The 23,883-nt window shown below is 39.6% G+C and overlaps 1 protein-coding gene across 3 annotated transcripts in view; it reads right to left on the reverse strand.

Moving 5' to 3' along the window:
* Nucleotides 1-9,297: 9,297 nt before the first annotated feature.
* Nucleotides 9,298-23,883, reverse strand: part of EHHADH (enoyl-CoA hydratase and 3-hydroxyacyl CoA dehydrogenase) — a gene marked incomplete at its 3' end in the record, with an annotated part of 45,470 nt that continues 30,884 nt past the window's right edge. For all 3 annotated transcript variants that reach the window (XM_081086234.1, XM_081086232.1, XM_081086233.1), the window contains 2 exons: nt 16,050-16,391; nt 9,298-10,559 (listed from right to left, as the gene is read on the reverse strand). In XM_081086234.1, coding sequence (XP_080942360.1) covers nt 9,298-10,559; nt 16,050-16,391 — 1,604 coding nt within the window. The remainder of the gene's footprint in view (nt 10,560-16,049; nt 16,392-23,883) is intronic.

The raw sequence follows: 23,883 nt of genomic DNA on the forward strand, positions 1-23,883 counted from the left end.
CCCAAAGGCACTCACCAGTAGATCTCCTGCATGGAAGCATTTACCTCAAAGTCTTTTTCCTGAGGAACTTGATCTATGACTATTACTAGCAGAAGTGGTCCTAGGAAGCGAACTTTAAAATGGGATATGGGGGCTGGATCACGAACCAGCTAACTAGTAATGAAAATGGCATCATTGATGCACACCACTCATTGGTGATCAGTGGAGTATCAATAACTCCTAGCATGCTGTTGCTGTGCAAAAGCTAAAACTTTCATCAGTGGAGAAGTTAGGATGGGTATCTGTAGGAGGTAATGAGGGCAATATCTCAGGCATTTGAGAGGTTTATAGGAATTTGTAATTACATGGAGTCAGGTGGCTGTTGCTGGCGGCTATTACTGCATTAGAGAAACACAATACAAGGTGTGAAGGTGACTAATTACCAATGTGAGATGAGACAAACTGTGCAGACTGTGAACATCACAGTCTAGCAGCATATAAGACACTAATCTGTAATCACAGGGCAGAAAAAGCAGAGGGTCAGGCTCAGTACTTATTTAAAAAGGAAGAGAAATGGCATTCCAGAGAGGGTGGAATTCTCATGGCAATTCTGCTATGCCAAGGTTAGGGCATTGAATGGGAAGAATTGGAACACTGTGAGTTAAAATTAGGGCATCTGATTCAATGAATTTGAAAATCGCAAATTCTGAGATTCCCCTGAACGCTTTGGACCTGCAGAAGAAGCTCACCCCATCCCTGCTAAAGACTTGTGCTCCCCACTTGCTTAAAGACAATTCAGGGGCTTTTACCTTGCAAGATACATGCCCTGCTTAGGAAATACCTCCCCCTGCCCTGGCCACCAGAACAATAATTAGAATTAACTCACAAAATAACTCATTCAGGAATGGGCTGAGATTACTAAGGGGGGATCTAGCCAATACACATCAGCAGAAACCTGGAGAGTATGTTTGGGTGCTGGATCAAGGGTGACAGAACATAAATTTTGGTAGGGAGAATTTATCATTATGGAAACATTCTTCATGACACAGGACTTAATGCCCAGGCAAAGACTATGGGACACATTATTAACACTGCTAGGTTGGCTCTTAGAGACTTGGAGAAACTGATGGCACGCTTAGTAAAATAGAAATACCAGAACTGCCACAGCTGATGGTGGAAGAAGGAATCAAAAGACTCAGAGAAGTGGTTGGAAGTAAATATATGGGCAATGGCAAATAGTTTGGATGATTGGTCAGGGCCTAGACAGAGAAATATCAGAAGATAGAGAACAGCAAGAACTGGGGAATTTAGAGATGGGCCTATCAGAGTAGGCACAACGTGTGAAGAGTTGTGCATCACATGTTAATACTGTCCAGAAAACATCTACCCCAGAGGATGTATTGATCAACCAAGTAGATAGAGTGACCAGGCTAGCTGATACCAACCAGGTGCTATCATTGCCTACCTTAGAACTGGCACAAGTCAAGTGGCCCATGAGCAGAGTTGGCTTGGTTGAAGGGATGGAAGCTATACATGAGCCCAACCAAATGAACTCTTTCCCACTCTCCAAGGCTGATCTAGTTGCAGAGTGTAAGACTTGCCCAGATGCTGTACTATCTTTCAAGGAGACCAACCAATAAGAACTCTTTGGTCATCAGCTCAGTGATTCATCTTGATTGGAATTGACATATGTTCCACATGTGAGTTTTCCTTTCCTGACTGCAGGGCTTCTGCTGAAGCTTTCCTTTCATTTCCAAGGACCTAGAAAGGATCTGAGCCAGTGATATAAGAGCCTACATAATACTGCATCAGAACGAAGGACACCTTAAAACAAAGGTACTGCTGAGGTGGGCATATGACCATGGATTCCCTACTCTAATCACATACCACACCGCCCAGAAGTTATTAGCTTTCCTAACAGAGTAATGGAAAATATCTCTTTGAAGGAACCACTGAGGTGCCAGCTTGGAGATGATATCCTGTGAGGATGGGGTACCATCCTTCAGGATGCAGTTCACACCATTAATAAATAATCATTATATATATGGTGGTATGTTCTTAACAGTTAAAATGTAAGGTTATAGGAACCAAACACTGGAAGTAGAAGTAGCCTCATTTATCACCACTGCCAGTGACCTACTTGGGAAATTTTGTTTCCTGTACCAGCAATTAACACTCTGAGATCTATAAGTCCTGGCTCCTAGAGGGGAAATGCTTCTACAAAGGACATAGTAAGAGCCTTTTTTGAGCTATATGTCCCACTCAGTCATTTCTGGCTTTTTGTGCCAAGGAAAGGAGTCACTACCCTGGCATGGGTCATTGACCCTGATCACAGGGGGAGGCAGGACTACATCACCAATATGCTAAAACATCATCATAAACTTAACTAACATCATTATCAATCAGAATGCATAGCTTTTTTTTCTAGCACACATATAATATTTATAAAAATTAATGACGTGTGAGACAAAAGTCTATTAAACAATTATCAGAGAGTTGATAGCAAATGGATCCCTGGTTTCCAAACATTGTTTAGCATGCCCCCTCCATTGTTGCAGTTGGGGTTCCCTGGAAAGCAGACTCTGAGATGGAGATTAGTGTGCAGAATGTTTAGGAAGTGCTCTTGGGATTAACACCTGTGAAATAGACGGGAAAGAAGCAGGAATGAGCAGAGGGAGAAGTTGAGCTGCAATGTGATACCTCAGCACAATGCCACTGGGGGCTCCAGAGCTGTCAGCCTTCAGAGTTGGGACAAGAGGATCAGGCGCTTACACGCCAATCACTGGATGCAAGCTACCTTTGGAAGACATTGTGACCCTGGGCAAGGCAATCCCCCAAAAAGGCCATATTCTGGCAGCATTCCTAGCAGCTGGGAGAAAAAAATCTTTCATTCCCCAAAGAGAATCTAGGAGGTAGTACATTCCATAAATTTTCAGTATACATCTCTAATATGTAGGATGTTTGCAAAGTATATATTTTTACAATGATATTGACATATATGTACATTATAAGACACAATAAAATAGAAATGTATAAAAGATGAGATAATGAAATAAACAATATATTAAAACATTCTAATAGATGATGGTTTTCTACCATCATAAATGGTAGGTTATAAATCAATATATCTAATAATCCTGATAATTCCAAAATATTTTGGTCAACTTCTTGCCAGGTCTGACTAATTCATTCTACCTTGTAATGCAGCTGACCAGGTGCTAATTCCAGAACTACTAGCTCTGCCGTCTTCTTGTTGTTCACCATCGTTTGCATTATTTGTATTATCTTCAATCATGCTTCCTTTCAAGGAATCTTTTGTGAGGGTTAATGAAACTAAATTCAGCAATTTAGCCTAAATATCTGCTTACCCCAGCACGCATAATTTGCAATATTTCTCAATATGCTGGAAGCGAAGGGAAGAGGGAGGATGCCACTGTCAACCTCTCTGCATTTTGGAACTTGCCTTCTTCCCTAAGGAAACTTCATTCCTGACCTATGGCTATCTCAGATGCAACCTGGTGAGGACAACAGCGTCCATACGTACATGGAATATTAATTTCTGGTTTTTTAGACAGAAATAGGTAGTAATAGTTGTACTAAATATTTTTTGTTTGCTTCTCTATGGATCCTCTTTTACACTGCCGTGGGAAGGGGCACCCCGCTTTGGAGATCTCTGATCGAGTGAACAGAAGGCTGGTGCACCCCAGATTCAGCACCTGATTTTGGTCAGGTTGAGAGATTCTGCTCCTCAAATTACTCTTCTTTTCCCCTGTGCCATGGCTGACCACTTTTTCTTCTGATAATACACACTGTGTTTGTGAGTGTTTTTATCCCTAATTAAGTAGGAGTCAATTTGAGGTTCAAGTAGGCCTGTGAGACTCTTTCCTACTAAATGTTGATTTAAAGTCCTATTCTCAGGTTCTTACTGGTGTCTCCATGAACTGCCAACAACAATTAAATGTGAAACATAACATAAACTTTTATGAGCAATTCAACATGGAGTTGAAAACCATCTCACACTGGCAAAAATTTTTTTCTTAAAACAAGAAATCCTGTTTAATGAGACTAGATTCTCAAACCTGTGCATCAGAATTACCTATGACACTGAGGAAAACAAACAATCCCCCCTCCCCCTAATTCTTGGACCCCATCTGCATAAGTTAGGATTAGGGTCAGCTGTAATTGTACACATACAGCAACACTGGCTTACCCAGGGCAGGAATTGGTTTCTCCCTCTCACGTAAATGGCTGTGGGAAGGCAGAATGGCGAGAGGTCCTAGGACCACGCTCTTTATAGCACTTTGTATGGGACGTGGGAGCATGGGCCCCTTTCCAAGCTCCGACTCCCCCTCCCTGTGGGAATGTGGTGGAGGCCATCTGTAAGTGGGATGTGAGCTTGGGAGCCTGGCCAGCTCCTCGGTCAAGGGAGAAACTGCTTCCGAATGTGAGCCCGGACTGGAAACAACTGCAGAGAAACAGCTTGTGTTTTGATTTCACACAGCCACCTCGCATGCCCCGTTTGCTTTGTGTTTTTGTACTCTCTATAACCCCGAACGTTTGGGTTTCGGAAACCTTACTGGCTACCCCCAGCCCCACCCAGGTATGATGGAAACTTTACTGGCCAGCTGCCTCTGATATGGCAGCAATTTCCCTTGCTGGCTGCCATTGGTGTGCACGGAGTCCTAATAAACCCATGTCGTTCACAGCCAGTCTTCCAGGTTATTTCTTTGGAATCGACAAACAATATCCTGAAGTTTTCTTGGACCTCAGCTCTTGGCATAACACCCTCCATTCTGCTATCCCTGGGGCATGACCTTTGTCCTCGTGATCCAGTATAGTGAGTCAAACTTCCCCCATCTTGTATGTGTTCCAGGCAGCAAATGGAAGATAAAACAAAACAAAACAAACAAAAAAACAATCAAAGAATGCACATCATCTGACTCTTTTTTAAAATTATTTTCTTTATTTCAGAGAAAAAAGGAGAGAGAGAAAAATCAATGATGAGAATCATCCATTGGCTGCTTCCTGAACATTCCCGGCTGGGGATCGAGCCTACAAGCTGGGCATGTTCCCTGACCAGGAATCGAACTGTGACCTCCTAGTTCATAGGTCAACACTCAATCACTGAGCAACACTGGCTGTGCACATCATCTGACTCTTAAGTTCAGGTTTCTGAAAGTTGCCGTGGGACACCTCCATTTACTTCCTATTGTCTGGATCTTAGCCACATGTTCACAACTGGATCCAAGAGAAGCTAACAAATATATTGTGTATTTTGAGCAACCAAGTGTCAAATTTAATTTCCATAAAATTTGGAAGTTTATTACTACAGAAGAGAAGCATTGTGATTACAGACAACAGTCTCTGCCAAAATTTACAAATCAGCAACTCTCTAGGCCCAAGCACGCTTCAGGAATCCAGTGCACTGATGACTTGGTGGGAGGTTTTGCCCTACTTCATCCTAAGGATCTCACCTTATGGCTAGAATTAGCAGCTGCTCCTGATAGCACTGCTTCCTCTTAGAAAAAGTGAAATAACTCTAACTAGGAAAGATGTACTCAAGATAGTTGATCAGCTCTGTTTGTGTCATCTTATCAGATGCTTTCACGCACTCATTCTGCCAGGCTACTTTAAGGTGAATGAAAGAGAACAAGTAAACATTACAACTGAAGTGCCCTAAAAATCTTTGAACAAGAATTAAAAGCCCTGGCCTTTGTGGCTTTGGCTCAGTGGATAGAGTGTCGGTCTGCAGACCAAAGGGTCCCAGGTTTGATTCTGGTCAAGGGCACATACCTTGGTTGCAGGCTCCTCCCTGGACCGGGCCCTGGTTGGGCGCGAGCAGGAGGAAATCAATCGATGTGTTTCTCTCACATTGATATTTCTCTCTGTCTTTCCCTCTGTCTTCCACTCTCTCTAAAAATCAATGGAAAAATATCCTCGGGTGAGGATTTTTAAAAAAGAAGTAAAAGCCCTGTGCAACTCTCTCATGTTCTTTCTCTGGGTGCTGGAAGAAAACAAAAGCAAAACTAAAAAGATCAGATAAGATTTAATTTTTCTAAAAATTTGGTCCCATTGAGGACATCAATCTAAATGGAGACTTTCCCTCTACTCTTGTCAACTAACTTTTGTTTAGAAAGATACTTACAGCAGTAAACAGAAGAAAGAGTTTTCGGCTTGGAAACTCTACATGGAATGCCCTGGAAACAGTAACAGGTGTTGCACAACTCTAAGGGCTGCTGTTCACATTATTTCTATGTAAATGGTAACCCCTTGGGCCACAGTATGAAATGGTGTCCCTCAGAGTTGTGTAACGATGGTGTCCAGACAACATTAACTACCTGCTAATTTTAAAATATATGTAAGCTGGCAAGATAAGCAGATGACACTGATAGTCCCAAGAGTAGTCAAAGACTATTTTGTTCTTGCACAAAGTTGCTTTTAAACCTAGTACAGAGAATTGATTTATATTAAGCTCATCAATGGTTACCAAATGGATTCAAACAATCTAGTGAGCCCACAATATTTCTGATTTAAAGGGGTCTATTTTAAAGACAAATGTAAGGCCCTAGAAAATCCAGGTTCCTACACTGTGTAAAGTACGATTTGCATATACCATTCTGTAACTTCATTAATCAGGGGAGTTTAGGGTCCCTCATTTTATCGCTCTCACACACACCTGTTCCTGCTGGAAATGAATAAGTAGGTAGCAACTGCAGCTGCACAGTGCTGCTTCTGATTTAAGTAATGCCATTAGTCTCATCTTTAAAGCTGGAGTATTATGGTAAAGCTTCAAGGGTGTTTCTAATATAGCCTTCTCATCAGAGTCAATTACCATTAGAACACATTTTTAGAATGTCACTCAGAGACTGTTGTTTTTTAAAGATAAGTCGTTTTAAAATTATTAACAACTATAACAAAATAAGCCTTTTAAGCAAGTGGATTTTCAAGGATGGGGTAGCATATTCTGGAAAGGTTTCATCATTTTGTTTTATGTAGGACCCAACAAATTAGAATTAGGTTTGCCTCCTTGGATATAAAGTAAAAATAAATAAACTCATATTTCTTCTTCTCATTTTATCTATATGTAAAGTGCTGGTCCTTAACCTTTATTGGGTCATAAACACTTATGAGAATATGGTATCTCTTCTAAGAAATGCATTCAGATACATATTCACAAACATTAGCATAAAATGTCAGGGATTATTGACTCATAAAACCTATTCATAGACACTCTAGTTTCAAAGCTTTGATCTAGAGGATAGTGTAGGGTAAAAATGAGTTTAAAGAACTGAAAATAAATTCCACTAAAGGTCTAAAGAAGAAAAAGTTAATGTGTGTGTGTTTATATTAATTTGAAAAGAAGTCACTTTGGAGACCAAGTTACTACTTTCAGGAATCTTTTATATTGATGTCTTTAATTTCAAGAACCAATTTATATAAACTCCAGCAACATACATCTTAAAAACTATTCAAAATTGAGCTGCAATGCGAGGCAAACTTTAAGGGTGTTTTGGTTTTTTATTGTTGTTTTTACAATGAAAAACATAGTATATTCATTCAAGACTTCTCTATCAGAACTTTTGATGGTTTTGTTTGAATTCACAGGTGAAAATATTTTGAAAACAGCATCAACACTGAAGGCCAACAACTTGAGCCCATTTATTTACTTATTAAAATCTTTATTGAGTTATAATTACACACCATGTAATTAACCCACTTAAGGTATACAACTCAATAGTTTTTAGTAGATTCACAGACTTATGTAACCATCACCACAATGATTTCAGAACATTTTCATTAACCCATAAAGAAATCCTGTACCTATTTGCAGTCACTCCCCATTTCTCATCCCCAATCATTCCAGCTTTAGGCAACCTCTATCTGCTTTCTGTTGCTATAGATTTGCCTATTCTGAACATTTCATATAAATGTTCATACAATATGTGGCCTTTGTAACTGGGTTCTTTCACTTAGTAAAATATTTTCAAGGTCCATCATGTTGTAGCATGTATCAGTACTTCATCTCTTTTTATGGCTGAATAGTCTATTGTATGGCTATTCTGCCCTCTGTTTATCCACCCATCAGTGATGGACATTTACTTTGTTTCCAATTTGGGGCTATTATGAATAATTCTGATGAAAACATCTGTGTACGAGTTTCTGTGTTGACCAACCCCCCAACTGTCAACCAACCACACAAAACATTAAAAGAGAAGTCTTATAATTATAACAAAATTATAAAAAATTTGTTTTATAATAATTTTGGATTTTTCAAGACGCAACCGTTTTCACACCCAATAACACAAAGGCTTATCATGATAGGAAAACTGGCATCATTACAGAATCTAAATCAAGGACAGAATCAGAGAAGGTTAGTTGTTCTCTAAGAACCCTTCTTACACTAAGTCAACAACATACTACTATTATTTCTCCATGAATAGAAGAGTAAAGAAAGACCAGGACATCCCCTGATCTCCAGGTAATTATCAACAAACATTACTGAGCCCCTTGCAGGCAGCAAGCACAACTGTGAACATGTGTGAGTGGGCCTTGGACAGAAGCGATACACTGAGCATGACAGGCCAAGCTGCTCTGAGTTCCCCATTCTGGTCTGAAGTACATGGCTCCTCACCAATTCCCAACTGGGTCTTGCCTATAACTTCAACTCTGTTCTATCTTTGACACTCTGCCTTCCCTTGGGCAGCTTTTCATGCTCACTCACAATGACCTTCACTGCTGACTCAACCCTGACAACTGTCTCCATTACATGACTGACACTATGGACTGAACTCCATCACAGGCATCCATGCTGGATTAATGCCCGCCTGGGCTCTAGGTCTGTCAAGTGCTGGGCAAGATGCTCAGGGGAGGCCCAATGAATGTTTATTGAATGAAGGATCCGTAAGATTTCCTATTAGTGCTATGTGTGTGAGGCTGAAGGGGGTCAAAGTTAATTTATAACTTAGTTGCTTTTATCAGTTGTTAATTGATTACATATTTCTCCAATGATAAAAGCACTTGGGAACCTCAACTTATTCCTGAGGCTCTTTTCTTAGCTATAAAGGTATTCACGTGAGTTTATTCATTGGGATTGGAATCGTTTATCTGGTAGGGACAGATTCAGAGGCATAGGAAGCACATTAATGAATATTTGACCCATTAGAATCATCAGGCAGAAGACCCAAAGAGGAGGCTTAGCTGATTATTTCTTTAGCTTTGTATTTCAGAGCAATCTTACTTTGGACCTTTGGGTTTAAATTTAATGCTCAGTGGGCATGACCTAATGCCAGCCTGAGAGGCATAATCTGAAAGGCTGAATCACAATTTACTGCTGGGGGGTCCTGCCAACCTTTGCCATTCTTTCAGAGGAGGGTTTCCTTCGGAAGCCAATTTTTTCAGATAGTCACAAGGCTCTAGTTGGGGAATATCAGGATTCTGCCTGTAGTATTTCTGCAACTTCTCTAGCACTGTGGGCAACCCAACTGTGGAAGCATAGAACATGGGCCCACCCTTGTGCCTTGGCCATCCATACCCATGTAAATAGATAACATCAATGTGCTCTGGGCTGGCAGCTATCCCGTCTCCCAAGATACGGAATGCTTCATTAATGAGCGAATATAAGCAGCGCTCAAGAATCTCATCCTTGCTAATGATACGTGGTTCAATCTGATAGGTTTCCCTGTACTGTGACAGAAGTTTGGAAATCCAGGGATCAGGTTTGTGAATCCTACCCAATGGCTTGTCATATTGGTACCAACCCTCACCTGTCTTCTGGCCAAATCGTCCTGATTCACAGAGCATATCAGGAATTGGGCAATATCTCCTGTTGCCTCGCTTTCGGGCAGGAGTCCCTGGAGGCAACATAGGTCCAGTAAGACCTTGCCCCTTTCGAGATTTCCAACCCACATCTAACCCAGCAAGATCGGACACTCTAAAAGGTCCCATTTTGAAACCAAAGTCCTCCAGCACCTCATCAATCTCCTCTGGCTTACTGCCGTCTTCCAATAAGAAATACGACTGATTGTAATAAGGATTCAACATTCGATTCCCAACAAATCCAAAACAATTGCCTACAACTACTCCAAATTTTTTTATCTTTTTTGATAAGTTCATAACAGTGGCAATAGTAGTGGGGGAAGAGTATCGGCTGGGAATAACCTCTAACAACTTCATGACATGAGCTGGTGAGAAGAAATGGGTGCCAATGACCAAGTGAGGACGATCAGTGGATGAAGCAATCTCATCAATGTCCAGGGCTGACGTATTGGTGCACAAAAAAGCTTCTGGCTTGCACACAGCTGACAGTTCAGCAAAGACCCGCTTCTTCAGATTCATTTCCTCAAATACTGCTTCAATGACTAAATCTACACTACTAAGCTCCTTCAAAGATGTAGTTAACCTGGGTTTTGGTCCTGACCAAGTGTGGCCACTCTGCTGCATTTTCAAGCCTTCCCTTACAAAGAAGGAGGTTATTATCTTGTTAGCAGTTTCTAGCTGTTTCTTGTCTGATTCTACGGCAATCACAGGAATCTTGGCCTTTGCAAGAGAAATGACAATGCCTCGACCCATTGTTCCCAAGCCTGTAAATAAGAGTAAAGGAGAAAATAAAATGATTCAATGGTATTGAGAACTGTAAAATTATTCAGTGGATGCAAGGCTTCTGTGGCAATGTGGCATTTAAAGAGATCAATTCAAGGAATATACATGGATTCAATACTAGTTAAAGCTAGACACTGTGCTAAGTACTTTAGAGTACATAACAATAAGTAGGATTTACACGTACTATTAGAATTAATAAACAAGTTCAGCAAAGTTGCAGGATACAAAAATCAATTGTATTTCTACACACTAGCAATGGGCAATCTGAATACGAAATTAAGAAAACAATTCTGCTTACAATAGCATCAAAAAGAATAAGATACTTCAGAATAAATTAAATGAAGAATTGTAAAACCTGTACACTAAAATCCCAAAACAGTATTGAAAGAAATTAAAGAAGACCCAAATATATGCAAAGAATCTCACGTACATTATTCAGAAGGCTTAACAATTTAAGATGGCAATACTACCCAAATAGATCCGCAGATTCAGTGCAATCCCTATCAAAAATCCAACTGTTATTTTTCCCTGCAGAAACTAACAAGCTGATCCTAAAATTTGTGTACAAATACAAAGAATCCAGAGTAACAAAAATGATATTGAAGAATAAGAACAAAAGTTGAAGAACTCACTCTTCCTACTTTTAAAACTTATGACAAAGCTAAAGTGTTCAAGAAAGTGTGGTACTGGCATAAAGACAGACATACGGATCAATGGAATAGAATCAAGAGTCCTGTAATAAACTCTTACACTTATGGCCAATTTTTGACAAGATTTGCAAGATAATTCAATGGGAGAAAGAATAGTCTTTTCAACAAATGGTACTGGGACAACTGGATATCCAAATGCAATAGAATGCAGTTGAACCCCTACCTCATACCATATACAAAAATTAATTCAAAATGGATAACAGACTGGAGAGCTAAAACAATAAAATCCTTATGAGTAAATCTCATGACCTAGGCAATAATTTCTTAGATATGAAACAAAAAGCACAAGCAACAAAATAAAAAATAGATAAATTGGACATCACCAAAATTTAAGACTTTTGTGCTTCAAAGGACATTATTAAAGAAGTAAAAAAACAAACCCACAGAATGGGAGAAAATATTTGTAAATCATAGATTTGCAAATCACAAATCTGATAAGGGATTTGTATCAGAATATATAAAGAACTCTTAAACTCAACAATAAAAAGATAACTCAATTTTCTCTAGCTGGTTTGGCTTACTGGATAGAGAGCATTAGACCCTGGCCTAATGGGTATTGGGTTTGATTCCAGTCAAGGGCATGTAACTTGGTTGCAGGCTCAATCCCCAGCCCCAGTTGGGGCGCATGCTGGAGACAAGCAATCAATGTCTCTCTCTCACATCAATGTTTCTCTCTCTTTGTCTCTCCCCCTCTCTTCTACTCTCTCTAAAAATCAATGGAAAAAATACCACTGAGGATTAACAGCAAAAAAGGACAACTCAATTTAAAATTAGACAAAGGGTCTAATAAAGATTTCTCCAAAGAAGATATACAAATGCCCAAAAAGCATAGAAAGAGATGCCTAACATCAATAGTCACTAAGGAAATTCAAATCAAAACCACAATGAGCTGCCACTTTATACTCACTAGGTTAGCTATAATTAAAAAGACAAGAACAAGTTCTGGTGAAGATGTGGAGAAATTGGAAACCTGATGCATTGCTGGCAGATTATAAAATAGTACAGTTGCTGTGGAAAAACAGTTTGGAAGTTCCTCAAATGTTAAATATGGAGTTGCCAGCAATTTCACTTCTAACTAGGGAGAAAGGGAGATGGGCAGCTGGGGACATGTACATATATCCCTAAGGGAATTGAAGACATGTGTCCACACAAAACTTGCACCTAAGTGTTCAGAGCAGCATTATTCAAAATAGCCAGAAAGTGGAAACAACCCAAATGTCCATCAATTGATGAATGGATAAACAATATGTGGTATATCCAAATAGTGGAATATTATTCACCTGTAAAAAGCAATGAAGCACTGACATATGCTACAATATGGAAAAACCTTAAAAATATTATGCCAAGTTTAAGAAGCTGGACACAAACGACCACATGGTATGTGATTCCATTTATATGAAATGTCCAGATCAGGCAAATCCATGGAGACAGAAAGTGGGTTAGCGGTTGCCAAGAGCTGGGGGAAGGACAATGAGTAATAACTGCTAATGGATACAGGGTTTCTCTTCAGGGTGATGAAAATGTTCCAAAATTGATTGTGGCAATGGTTGCACAACTTTGTCAATATCTAAAAATCATTGAAGTGTATTCTCTTTTGGTGACATTGTTACTATATATATTTGTTTAAAATGTTAATTGTGATAAAATACCTGTAAAGTTTACATCCGTGTATAGTTTAGTGTATTAAGTACATTCACATTGTTGTGCATCCATCTCCAGAACTCTTTTCATTTTGAAAAACAAACTCTGTACCCATTCAACCATAAATCTCCATTCCTTCCTCCCTCCAGCCACTGGTGACCACCATTCTACTTTCTATCTCTATGATTTTGACTACTTTAGGTAACTCATATGTAAGTAGAACCATAAAGAAGTTGTTCTTTTGTGACTAGCTTATTTCACTTAGCATAATATCCTTCAGATTCATCTATGTTGGTTTTATTATGTGTCAGAATTTCCTACCTTTTTAAGCCGGAATAATATTGCATTGTCTGTATACACCACATTTTGTTAATTCATTCATCCACTGATGGACATTTGAATTGTTTCTACTTTAGGCTATTGTGAATGATGCTGCTATAAACATGAGTGTACATATATCTAATCGAGTCCCTGCTTTCAATTCTTTCGGGTATATACTAAGAGGTGGAATTTCTGGATCATATGGTAACTCTATTTTTATTTTTTTGAGGAACTGCCATGCTGTTTTCCATAGCTGCTATACTATGTTACATTGAACTATACTCTTTAAAAGAATTTTATGGTATGCTAGAGGCCCGGTGCACAGATTCGTGCACTGGTGGGATCCTTTGGTGTGGCTTTCGGGGATTGGGCCGAAACTGGCAGTGCAACGCTGCCTGCTGCTCCTGTCTGCCGCTCCGCTCATCCTGGACCCACTGTGCCTGCCATGGGCTTGTACCCAGTCAATCCCCAGCGACACTCACCAGCTGTGAGCCCTGCATCTGGCGCCAGTTGGTTAGCTGAGTAGCGCTCCCACTGTGGTAGTGCACTGACTACCACGGGGCAGCTCCTGTGTTGAGCGTCTACCCCTGGTGGTCAGTGAGCATCATAACAACTGGTCATTCTGTCACTTGGTTGCTTAGGCTTTTATATATAGAGATGAGTTACATCTCAATAAAACTGTTAAAAAATATGAAAAGTACCACTCCTCAGGGAGCCTATAATCTAGTAGTGGAATGAAGAAAAGTTCACAAATATCCATCCTATAAGGTAAAGTAAATGATGTGAGTTGAGAAGTTTAAATTTATTTTATGATTCAAAGGAAAGAGATTATATTTGGTTGAATGACTCAAGAAAAGCTTCAATATAAAGATATTTGAAGAAAGAACATATTGAAGTGGGTAAAATTGAGGAAATTGAACTATACAGGTTGGAGAAGGAAAAGAAAATGGAATAATGTCTTAAGCAAAGGCAAGAGGAATAGAAAACTATTCAATGGCAAAGATGTTGCTGTCCCTTCCCCATTTCGTTTCATTTTCCTCCTGAACTCATAAGAGACTGTATTTTCCACATCCTTTGTATCCTATGACTAATTCTGGACACTAAAATGGTTGAGGGGTATGTGTAGGATCTATGATTGGCCCATAAAATCCCCTACAAGATGCCTCATTATCACCTGTAGATAGAAAATGCAGAGAACAACTCTGAGGCCTTGGAGGAGATCTTAAAGGCCCTAAAGACCAAATCTGGCCCACTACCTGCTTCTGTATTGCCTACAAGCTAAAAATGTTTTCAGGTTTTAAACAGTTGAAAAACCAAAAAAAAAAAAAAAAAAAAGAATAATATTTTATCACACATAAAATTATATCAAATTCACATTTCAGTGTTTATAAATAAAGTTTTATTGGAACACAATCATGCTAATTTGTTTTTGTGTTCTCTGTGGCTGTTTTTGTGCTCAATAGCAGAGTTGGGTAGTTGCAACAGAGACCCTACAGCCCACAAAGCCTAAAATATTCATTATCTGGAACTTTACAGAAAAAATTTGCTGACCCTTGTCCCTTCCCCTTTTTCACCCATCTCTCCAATACCCCTTCCATCTGGCAACCATCAAAATGTTGTCTGTAAATATGAGTTTGTTTCTGTTTTGTTTGTTCATTTATTTTATTTTTCAGATTCTACATATAAGTAAAATCATATGACATTTGTTTTTCTCTGTCTGACTTATCTCCCTTAGCATAACCGTCTAGGTTCATTCATGTTGTCACACATGGCAAGATTTCATTTTTTTTATGACTGAGTAGTATTCCATTGTATGTAGTATGTACCACTATCATATGGGTACTAGACTTACCAGGGTTATCACTTTGTAAGTTATATAAATATCTAGTCACTATGTTGTACACCTTAAACCTATATATTGTATGTCAAATGTAATTGAAAAATTTTAAAAACCAACTATTTTATACTAAAAATTGACTGAGATAACACTAAGAAGATGCATAGAGTGGGCTTTTTCTCTCCAGGTTGGGTTGGGTGCTAAAGAGCCAGGTGGGGGTTAAGAAAGTCAATGCTTAAAAAAAAAAAAAAAGTAAGTAGATGCTTTTAATAAACTATGAACCTCTTCCCCCAAAAGACTGTACACGAGCTGAAGCATATAACATTTTGCTTCCCATTTCACAAGGTTTAAAATCCACAAAAGATCATTCTTGGGTCAAGACTAAGAGCAAGTGAAGCTTAAGAAAGTGGCCCAAAGAAGCCAATCAGAGAACTAGCTTCTGAGAAAGGAAGACATTTGTTTGGAAAAATTCCAGCTTCAAAAGAAGGTAAGCCCCTGTTTCAAGGTTCAGATGGATTTGAGGATAGTTGGTTTTGAACTAGGAGAAGGAAATGGTTCCAGGGACCAGAAAGATAGAAACTTCATTCCAAATTCCTAGCTGTAAGCGTGACAGGACACACCTTAAAATGTGGTACAAATAATAATCATTGTTGGGAAATTCAGGAGTGACAGATTCAAACAAAGAAGATGATGGGATGAGTGAAAAATGCCCAGAGTCCAGATTCAGACAGATCTAGTGTCAGACTCTTACATCACTTGTGTTTATTTAGCTCCTTCTTGAGGTTAGTGTCTCTAGGCCTCACATGTAAAAAAGATAGTTAATAGGCCGGGGTGAAAATTAAGCTAGCTAACACATGTAATATATCTAGCATAGACCCTGGAACCCAGTGGCCCTAAGCAAATGGTAGTAGCACTTCACATGTGCAGATTTGGAGAATGACTTAACCACCCCATGTTCTTACCGAGAACGCCCACTGAGGAGATGGGCCGTGCCGACGCCGTTTTCCAGGATGCTCCAGAGGGAACTGACCACTTATTTGCATTCCTCTCGGCCAAGAAAGCATACTGCAGGGCTCTAGCCTGCCCCGACTGCCGAAGGTACATAAACAGCTCCGCCTCCTTCTTGATGCCCACCTCATAGGGACACTGTGCGGCAGCCTGGACTGCCCGGACACAAGTCTCCTGAGAAAGGCACCCAGGGTGCTGCTTCCGCATCTTCAGAAGGGCTTCACTGAAAATAGAGTCCATGTTGGGCAAGCTCTGCACTGGCTTGTTAAAGAGTCTACGGGACTCTAGAGACTGATCTGGAAGAAATAAGAAGGAAAATCAGATCTTTGGAAATGTTACTTAGACTAAGAGAAAATGAGTAAATAATCCTATCTAATAAAAGACAAAAGGGTAATTGACCGTACCTTCACTTCGCTTCCCATTGGCTAATCAGGGCGATATGCAAATTAACCGCCAAAAAAGATGGCGGTTAATTTGCACACTAGGCTCCAAGCAGTGGAGCGAAGCTAAACATACCCCAAGCCTGCCGAGCAGCGAGGCCTCACAGTCCCGGCACCAAGCAGAGCCACGAGGCCTCACGGCCCCGGGATGGGCAGAGCCACGAGTCCTCACGGCCCCGGGATCAGAGGATCCGCGAGGCCTGATGGCTGGCGGGGGGCTCTGGCCCGAGCCCGGCCGGAGCGAAGGCCTGGGTCCCGGGTGCCAGAGGAAAACCAGTGCCAGCAGCCGAGGGAAGGGAAGGCCTGTTGCGCGAATCTCTTCGTGCAACAGGCCTCTAGTAATAACGATAATTGTTCAATTTCAAAGTACAAAATTAAATACTGTTCAATAAGATATTTAATATAACATGAATACCAAAGTCTCTAACATCTTTGCAACTTAGTTCCATAAAAATTTAATGGCTCCAAAGCAATTTCAAGTTACCTAATTGAAGCATAAAGCAGCATTTTCCTATTATTCCAATTTTATAATAGATTAAATATTAATCTGTCAGTCATTTTAAGGAAAATAGCTCTGCGTTAATAATATTTTAGATTCAAGGTAATTTTAACTTGATTCCTAATAGTAACAAAGACTTAAAAATACCTAGAAAAGAAGAGTGTGATATTGGTGCAAGGATAGACATACAAATCAATGGAAGAGAACTGAGAGATCAGAAATAAATCCTTAAAATTACGGCCAATTGCTTTTCAACAAAGGTGCCAAAACAATTCACTGAGAGAAAAAATAAGATTTTTTTCAACAAATGTGTTTGCTGAGACAACTGGATATCCATATGCAAAAAGTAAATACACTTAAATCCTTATCTAACACCATATATAAAAATTAGCCCAGCTGGCATAGCTCAGTTGTTGAGCGTCAACCTATGAACCAGGAGGTCATGGTTTGATTCCCAGTTAGGACACATGCCTGGGTTGCGGGCTTGGTCCCCAGTGGGGGTGGGGGTGGGGGGTACAGGAGGCAGCTGGTGGATGATTCTCTCTCATCATTGATGTTTCTATCTCTCTCTCCCTCTCCCTTCCTCTCTGAAATCAATAAAAATACATTTTTTAAAAATTAACTCAAAATGGATCATAAATTGAAGCGCTAAAACTATAAAAATTTCTAGAAGAAAACCTATTTAACCTATTTCTAGAAAATAGGTTAAACCTTTGTGACCTTGAGTTAGGTGAAGTGTTTTTAGAATGATCCATGAAAGAAAAATCAATCAATTAATTAGATTGTGTTAAAATTAAAAAAATTCTGTACTTCAAAAACCATCATTAAGAAAATGAAATGATAAGTCATAGATTGAAAGAAAATATGTATGCCCACTCCACCACCTCCACCAAATGTCCACTTCCTAATCCCCAGAATTTATGAATTTATTATCTTACATGGCAAAGGGACTCTACAGATGTGATTAAGGTTAAGGACCTCGAGACGCAGAGATTATCCTGTATTATCTAGGTTGGCATAGTCCAGTCATAAGAGTTCTTAAAAGAGAGAAACCTTCCTGGCTATATAGTGAGGGAGAGATTTCATGAGAAAGGATCAGGAAGTTACAACATGGAAAAGACTCAACCTATTGGTGATGATGTGGCTTTGAAGAAGGAGGAAGGGGACCAAGAACCAAGAAACACCGTGGCCTCTAGAACTAGGGACAGCCCCCAGTTTACAACCAGCAAGAACACAGGGACCTTGGTCCTACAACGCAAGGTACTGAATTCCACCAACAATGGGTTCTCCCCTACAACCTCCAGCAAGGAGTGAAGCTGCTGACACCTAGATTTTAGCCCAGTAAGACCCCTACTGAACTTTTGACCTATAGATCAGTAAAAAATAAATGTGTGTTATTTAAACTAAACTTGTGGTAATTTATTATCAAAGCAATAGAAAAACTAATACAATATGAAAACAAATATCTAATAAGTATCTGTATCCACAATATATAAAGGACTCTGATGACTCAATAATAAGAGGGCAAACAACCTAATTTTTTAAATGGACAAAACTTTAATGGTTATTTCACCAAAGAGGATATACACATGGCTAATAAGCATGTGAAAAGATGTTTAACACCATTAGTCATTAAGGAAATGCAAATTCAAACCACAATGAATGTATAGGCAGATTCTAATCAACCTCATTTCTGGGACTAAAGTACAAAAATCTCACCCTCTCTTGCTCTCTCACTTCCTCACTCTGATGACAGCCAGCTGCCCTTTGGTGAAGCCCATGTGACAAAGAGCTGAAGGAGGCTTTCAGCCAACAGCCCGAGAGGAACTGAGGCCCTCAGTTTAATGGGCCATAAGGAACGGAATCCTGCAGACACCCGCAGGAGCTTGGAAGAAGATCCTCTCTCTCAGTCTAGCCTTGAGATGAATACAGCTCCCACAACACCTGAATGTAACGTTATGTGAAATCCTAAATGAGGATTTAGCTAACCATGCCCAGATTCCTGACCCACAGAAACTGTAACCTTTAAAAAATGTTTGACTTTAAGCAGCTGAATTTTGGGGGAATTTGTTATGCAGCTATATATAACTAATACAGACCCCTAAAATGACTATCATAGAAAAGACATCGATATCAAATGTTGGTGATGATGTGGAGTAACTGGATCCCGGAGAATGTAAAACAGCACATCATCTTTAGAAATCAGTTTGACAGTTTATTAAAAAGAGCATAAACTTATTGTTCAACCCAGCAATTTTACTCCTAGGAATCCATCCAAGAGAAATGAAAACATATAGCTATATAAAACTTATATGAATATTCATAGCAGCATTATTCATAAGAACTCAAAACTGGAAACAATCTGAATATCCATCAATTGATGAACAGATAAGGAAAATGTGGCATAGCCATACAATGGAACACTACTCAGCAAAAAAAGGAACAAACTTCTGATGCCTGCTACAGATGAGCCTCGAAAACACGACGCTAACTGAAAGAAGCTAGATGCGAAAGATTACCTGTTGTATGATGCTGTTTAAAGTATAGGTCCAGAAAAGAAAAATGTATAGAGATGGAAAGATCTGTGGTTGCCTAAGGCTGGTGGCTAGCTGCAAAAAGTTATGGGGGCACTTTTTATAGTAGTGAACAAGTCCTAAGACTGATTTATGGAGATGGTTGCATAACTTTATAAGGTAAATTATGCCTCATTAAAGCTGTTAAAAAATTCCTAGAAAATATAAGACCTTTATGAAGATAATATAATATTTTATTGAAGAACATAAAATAAGACCTTAATTAGGAGAGAGAGCCAATGATATAATATTTAAAGCATAAAAATATTTCCATATATGTACATTATATATAAATTTCTAATCAGAACCCTTATTGTTATATTTTTTAAAAATAACTCAATAGAATGATTCTTAAAGTTTGCATAAAAGAATAAATATATGCCTAGCTGGTGTGGCTCAGTAGTTGAGCATTAACCCATGAGCCAGGAGGTCACGATTCAATTCCAAGTCAGGGCACATGCCCAGGTGGCAGGCTTGATCCCCATTAAGGGAAGTGCAGGAGGCAGCCCATAGATGATTCCCGCTCTGAAATCAATAAAAACATATGGATAGAGAATAAATTACATTATCAAAACTGTTTTCTAAAACAGTATACCATAAACTGCTTTCTAAAAAGTACTATCATCTCTTCAAGAATAAAACATCATATCAAAAATGTACACCTTGGTTAAACATAAAACCTACCAAACTTCATAAAGTAGTTTCACTATAAAAAGACATATGAATGTGAGCCTGTCTGGCATTCCTGTGTTACTATGTGTCCAACCGAGAGCAAGTATGGTTGGGATGTAATCATGTCCACTTGGAAGTATATCTGTGAAGCATTGTATAATTTCAACTTTTTTTTTAACATAGGAAGGGAGACTATTTTAATGCTTGATTACTACATAGAGCTGAAAAGAATGGATTTTATTTTATCTTTAAAATATATTTTTATTGATTTCAGAGAGGAAGGGAGAGGGAGAGAGAGACAGAAACATCAATGAGAGAGAATCATTGATTGGCTGCCTCCTGCATGTCCCCCATTGGGGATCAACCTGGACATGTGCCCTGAGCAGGAATCAAACTGTGACCTCCTGGTTCATAGGTTGATGCTCAATCACTGAGCCGGCTGGTCAAGAATGGATTTTTAAATTGGTGCTTTTCCAGATGATGTTAAGAATAGGATTCAGGAAAGGCAGGAAAGACAGCAGTTAACAGCATGTAGTCCCTATTCACACTACTATTGTTGGAAAAACATGAACTTTACCCAACAGTCTACCAGTTACTTGCCCATTTACCCAATGAGTTAGCCCAATCCTCAAGCTTTGGAAAGGCAAGTTCAGCAGAGAAGGATGGAAACCTTTCCAGGGCCTGATTTAATTTCTGGTGGCCCAAAAGGAAGACAAGAGTGGACAGTAGGGAGAGGAAAAGTGTGTGGAGGAACCAAGAGGATGAGGGAAGAGGGATGAGCTGTCAGTGCTGTAGCATAAATAGGGGACTGATGCAATCTATGCCCAGTACAGGCCTAGCCTGGGATATCTTACAGCGATCTCTGTCCTTGTGACATTGCCACTGTTTCCGCCACAACGGGCTGATTTCAACTCCATAGGGACACATCAGAATTATTTGAGGAGTTTAAAAATGTTAGATGCCCAGGCTCCACCATAGACTCAGTTAAGTGTCTTTAAAGGTAGGCATGAGTATATTTTAAACAATTCAACTGTTGGTTGTGAGGTGTAGCTTCTGGGAGGTCCAAGAGCAGAGTGTTGTGCCAGCCCCTGTACCAAGGACAGTTACAGCTCCTGGCAGGTTTACTCTGAGACAGAGATTGAAAAGGAAAGAGAAGAAGAAAAAAAAAAGGACAAGAAAAAATAAAAGCAAAGCCTGCTTCATTGTGCACAGTAAATACTGCTGATCAGCATAAGCCTGTTACCCTGGGGATACTCTGAACCTCTCAGGCTGCCAGTGGGCATCCTGGGAGCTTCCCACGGTGCTTGTCCAAACCAGCCTAGGGCCAAGAGAAGTGTATCCGCTGGAGAGGCTGGGGTCAGAGCACCATCATAGATCACTTTCCCCCCATACCATTTCCCATCCCTTTCTTGTTGTAGCTGTAACTGAAGGATACTATTATCTTAACATTCCAGTTTATTACTACAAAATATATTCAGAATTTCCCCGTTGGGTCTATAGGTCTGATGTTTTCAAAGCGTACGTCTTACACACTTGGTAGTTTTAGAGTCCTGGTAGTTTTAAAGTCACTCAACTGTACCTACATATTAAGAGAAGCAAGTGTGAGCAGTCCAGCACTCGCGTTCGCTGCATAGCAAAATGGGTAAGAGAAGAACTGATTTCTGATTCAAAAGTGCTTATGATCAAATTATTTCCTTGACCCATTCACATTTTTTTTCCTTAATTCTTCAAGGTTTTCTAAGGCATAATATTAAATTTTTTATTTTTTAAAGTGAACCACGCTCCTAACGGAAGAAAAGGAGGCAATTATTTTCCCTCTTTCCTTTCCGGTAAACCTACAGGAAGAGATTTTTTTTTTTTTCTGCCTAGGATGAAGAGAGACACAGCGCGCCCTTTATAGAAATGGTTTCCTAAGGCATAAAGGACTCTCTCTTCTCTCATTCTGATAAACAGTAAGCTGTGTCTATCACAGAAGCTCTGTAGAGAGCAGACAGAACTGTACTTTCCCAGGCTTGCGGGAGGCACCCACAGAAGCTGGGCAGTACCTCCAAGGGAAGTTAAATTTAGACGCGTGCTTAGGCCTCCTACGTAAGGCAGAGTCACTCTGCTCCTGTGAAATAAGTTTATATAAATGTTCATAGAGAGTAAAAATAAATTACAAAGAGCAAAAGATAAAGTGAAGAGAAAGACATATGGAACCACTAAGATTTTTTTTAAAGCCACAAAATCAAAATGAACAAAAAGCCCAAGGTCTTTAGGCAGAATTAGAATTGTTAAAAATGGCTAACACAGCCCCGTGCAGTCACAGGACCAGGGGTCATTACAGGGACAAAAGCAGAGCATTAGGTTCCTGAGTTGAGGCTCCCAGTCTGATGTCCCCTGTGCCCATCTTTGAATAACAACACACATTTTCAGCTTCATGCCAGAAATATGCACGTGGTAATCAGGAGTTCTCACTCCATTTGGGTAAAAGCAGGCTACAGGCCAAATGCAAGTGCAAATAAATAGCATTTTACAGGACCCTGCTCTCCCCAGTGTAGCCAACGCAATCTGGCTTGGTCAAGTAATTCTGAATTGCTCTGCTAAATCTATTGCACGGCAGTAGTCTGAGAGGCTTCATATAAAAGAGTATTAAGATGCATGAAGCTAATTAACTTTCACAGTTAAATCTCCAGGATACACGTTAAATTTGTAGAGAAATTTGCAGCAACTTCCCAAATCACATTTTTAGATACATGCTAACCTTCTACAATCCCCTCCCACACATAACTGGTTCCAAAACTGCTGACTGCAATATTGCCCTTGGAAATTCCCTTCTCTCTCTCCTTTCCTATTGGATGTGGAAACTAAATACGTGTTGTTAACCTTTTCCTTTTATTTGTTTAAGTCAATATTTCAGAAGTGGAGTTGGGGGTAAGGAGGGGGTGGCAATAGGCTGAATTAATAGAATATTTTTACAAATGGGAAAAGGAAACAAAAATTTTACATGTATCTTAAAATTGAGATATGATTCACATACCATAAAAGTCACCATTCTAAAGTTTACAATTCAGTGGTTTTTTAGTATATTCACAAGGTGTGCAACATACATGTATGTATTTTAACCATGCCTTTCGTAACTGATTTACAAATATCTTTGAGACTGCTGGTAGTGTTTGCATGCCAGGTGTAAAAAGTCAAAACTAGGAAAAGTTTTCTCCATTCTTCCCCTTGTTCTCTTACACCAGTTGTTCTCAAAGTGTGGGCTCAAGAACAGAGTATCAGCATCACCTAAGAACGTGTTAGAGATGCAAATTCTTGGGCCCCACCTCAGACATTCTGAGAGTCAGAAAGTAGTGAGGGGGTCCTACAGTCTCTTTGAACAGACCGTCCCAGTGATTCTGATGCACAATAAAGTTTGAGAACCATTCCTCTAGACCAGCCGTGGGCAAACTACGGCCCGCGGGCCGGATCCGCCCGTTTGAAATGAATAAAACTAAAAAAAAAAAGACCGTACCCTTTTATGTAATGATGTTTACTTTGAATTTATATTAGTTCACACAAACACTCCATCCATGCTTTTGTTCCGGCCCTCAGTCCAGTTTAAGAACCCATTGTGGGCCTC

This window comes from Myotis nattereri (genome assembly GCF_964212035.1).
Source record: "Myotis nattereri genome assembly, chromosome: 3".
In the NCBI taxonomy this organism is placed as follows: Eukaryota; Metazoa; Chordata; class Mammalia; order Chiroptera; family Vespertilionidae; genus Myotis; species Myotis nattereri.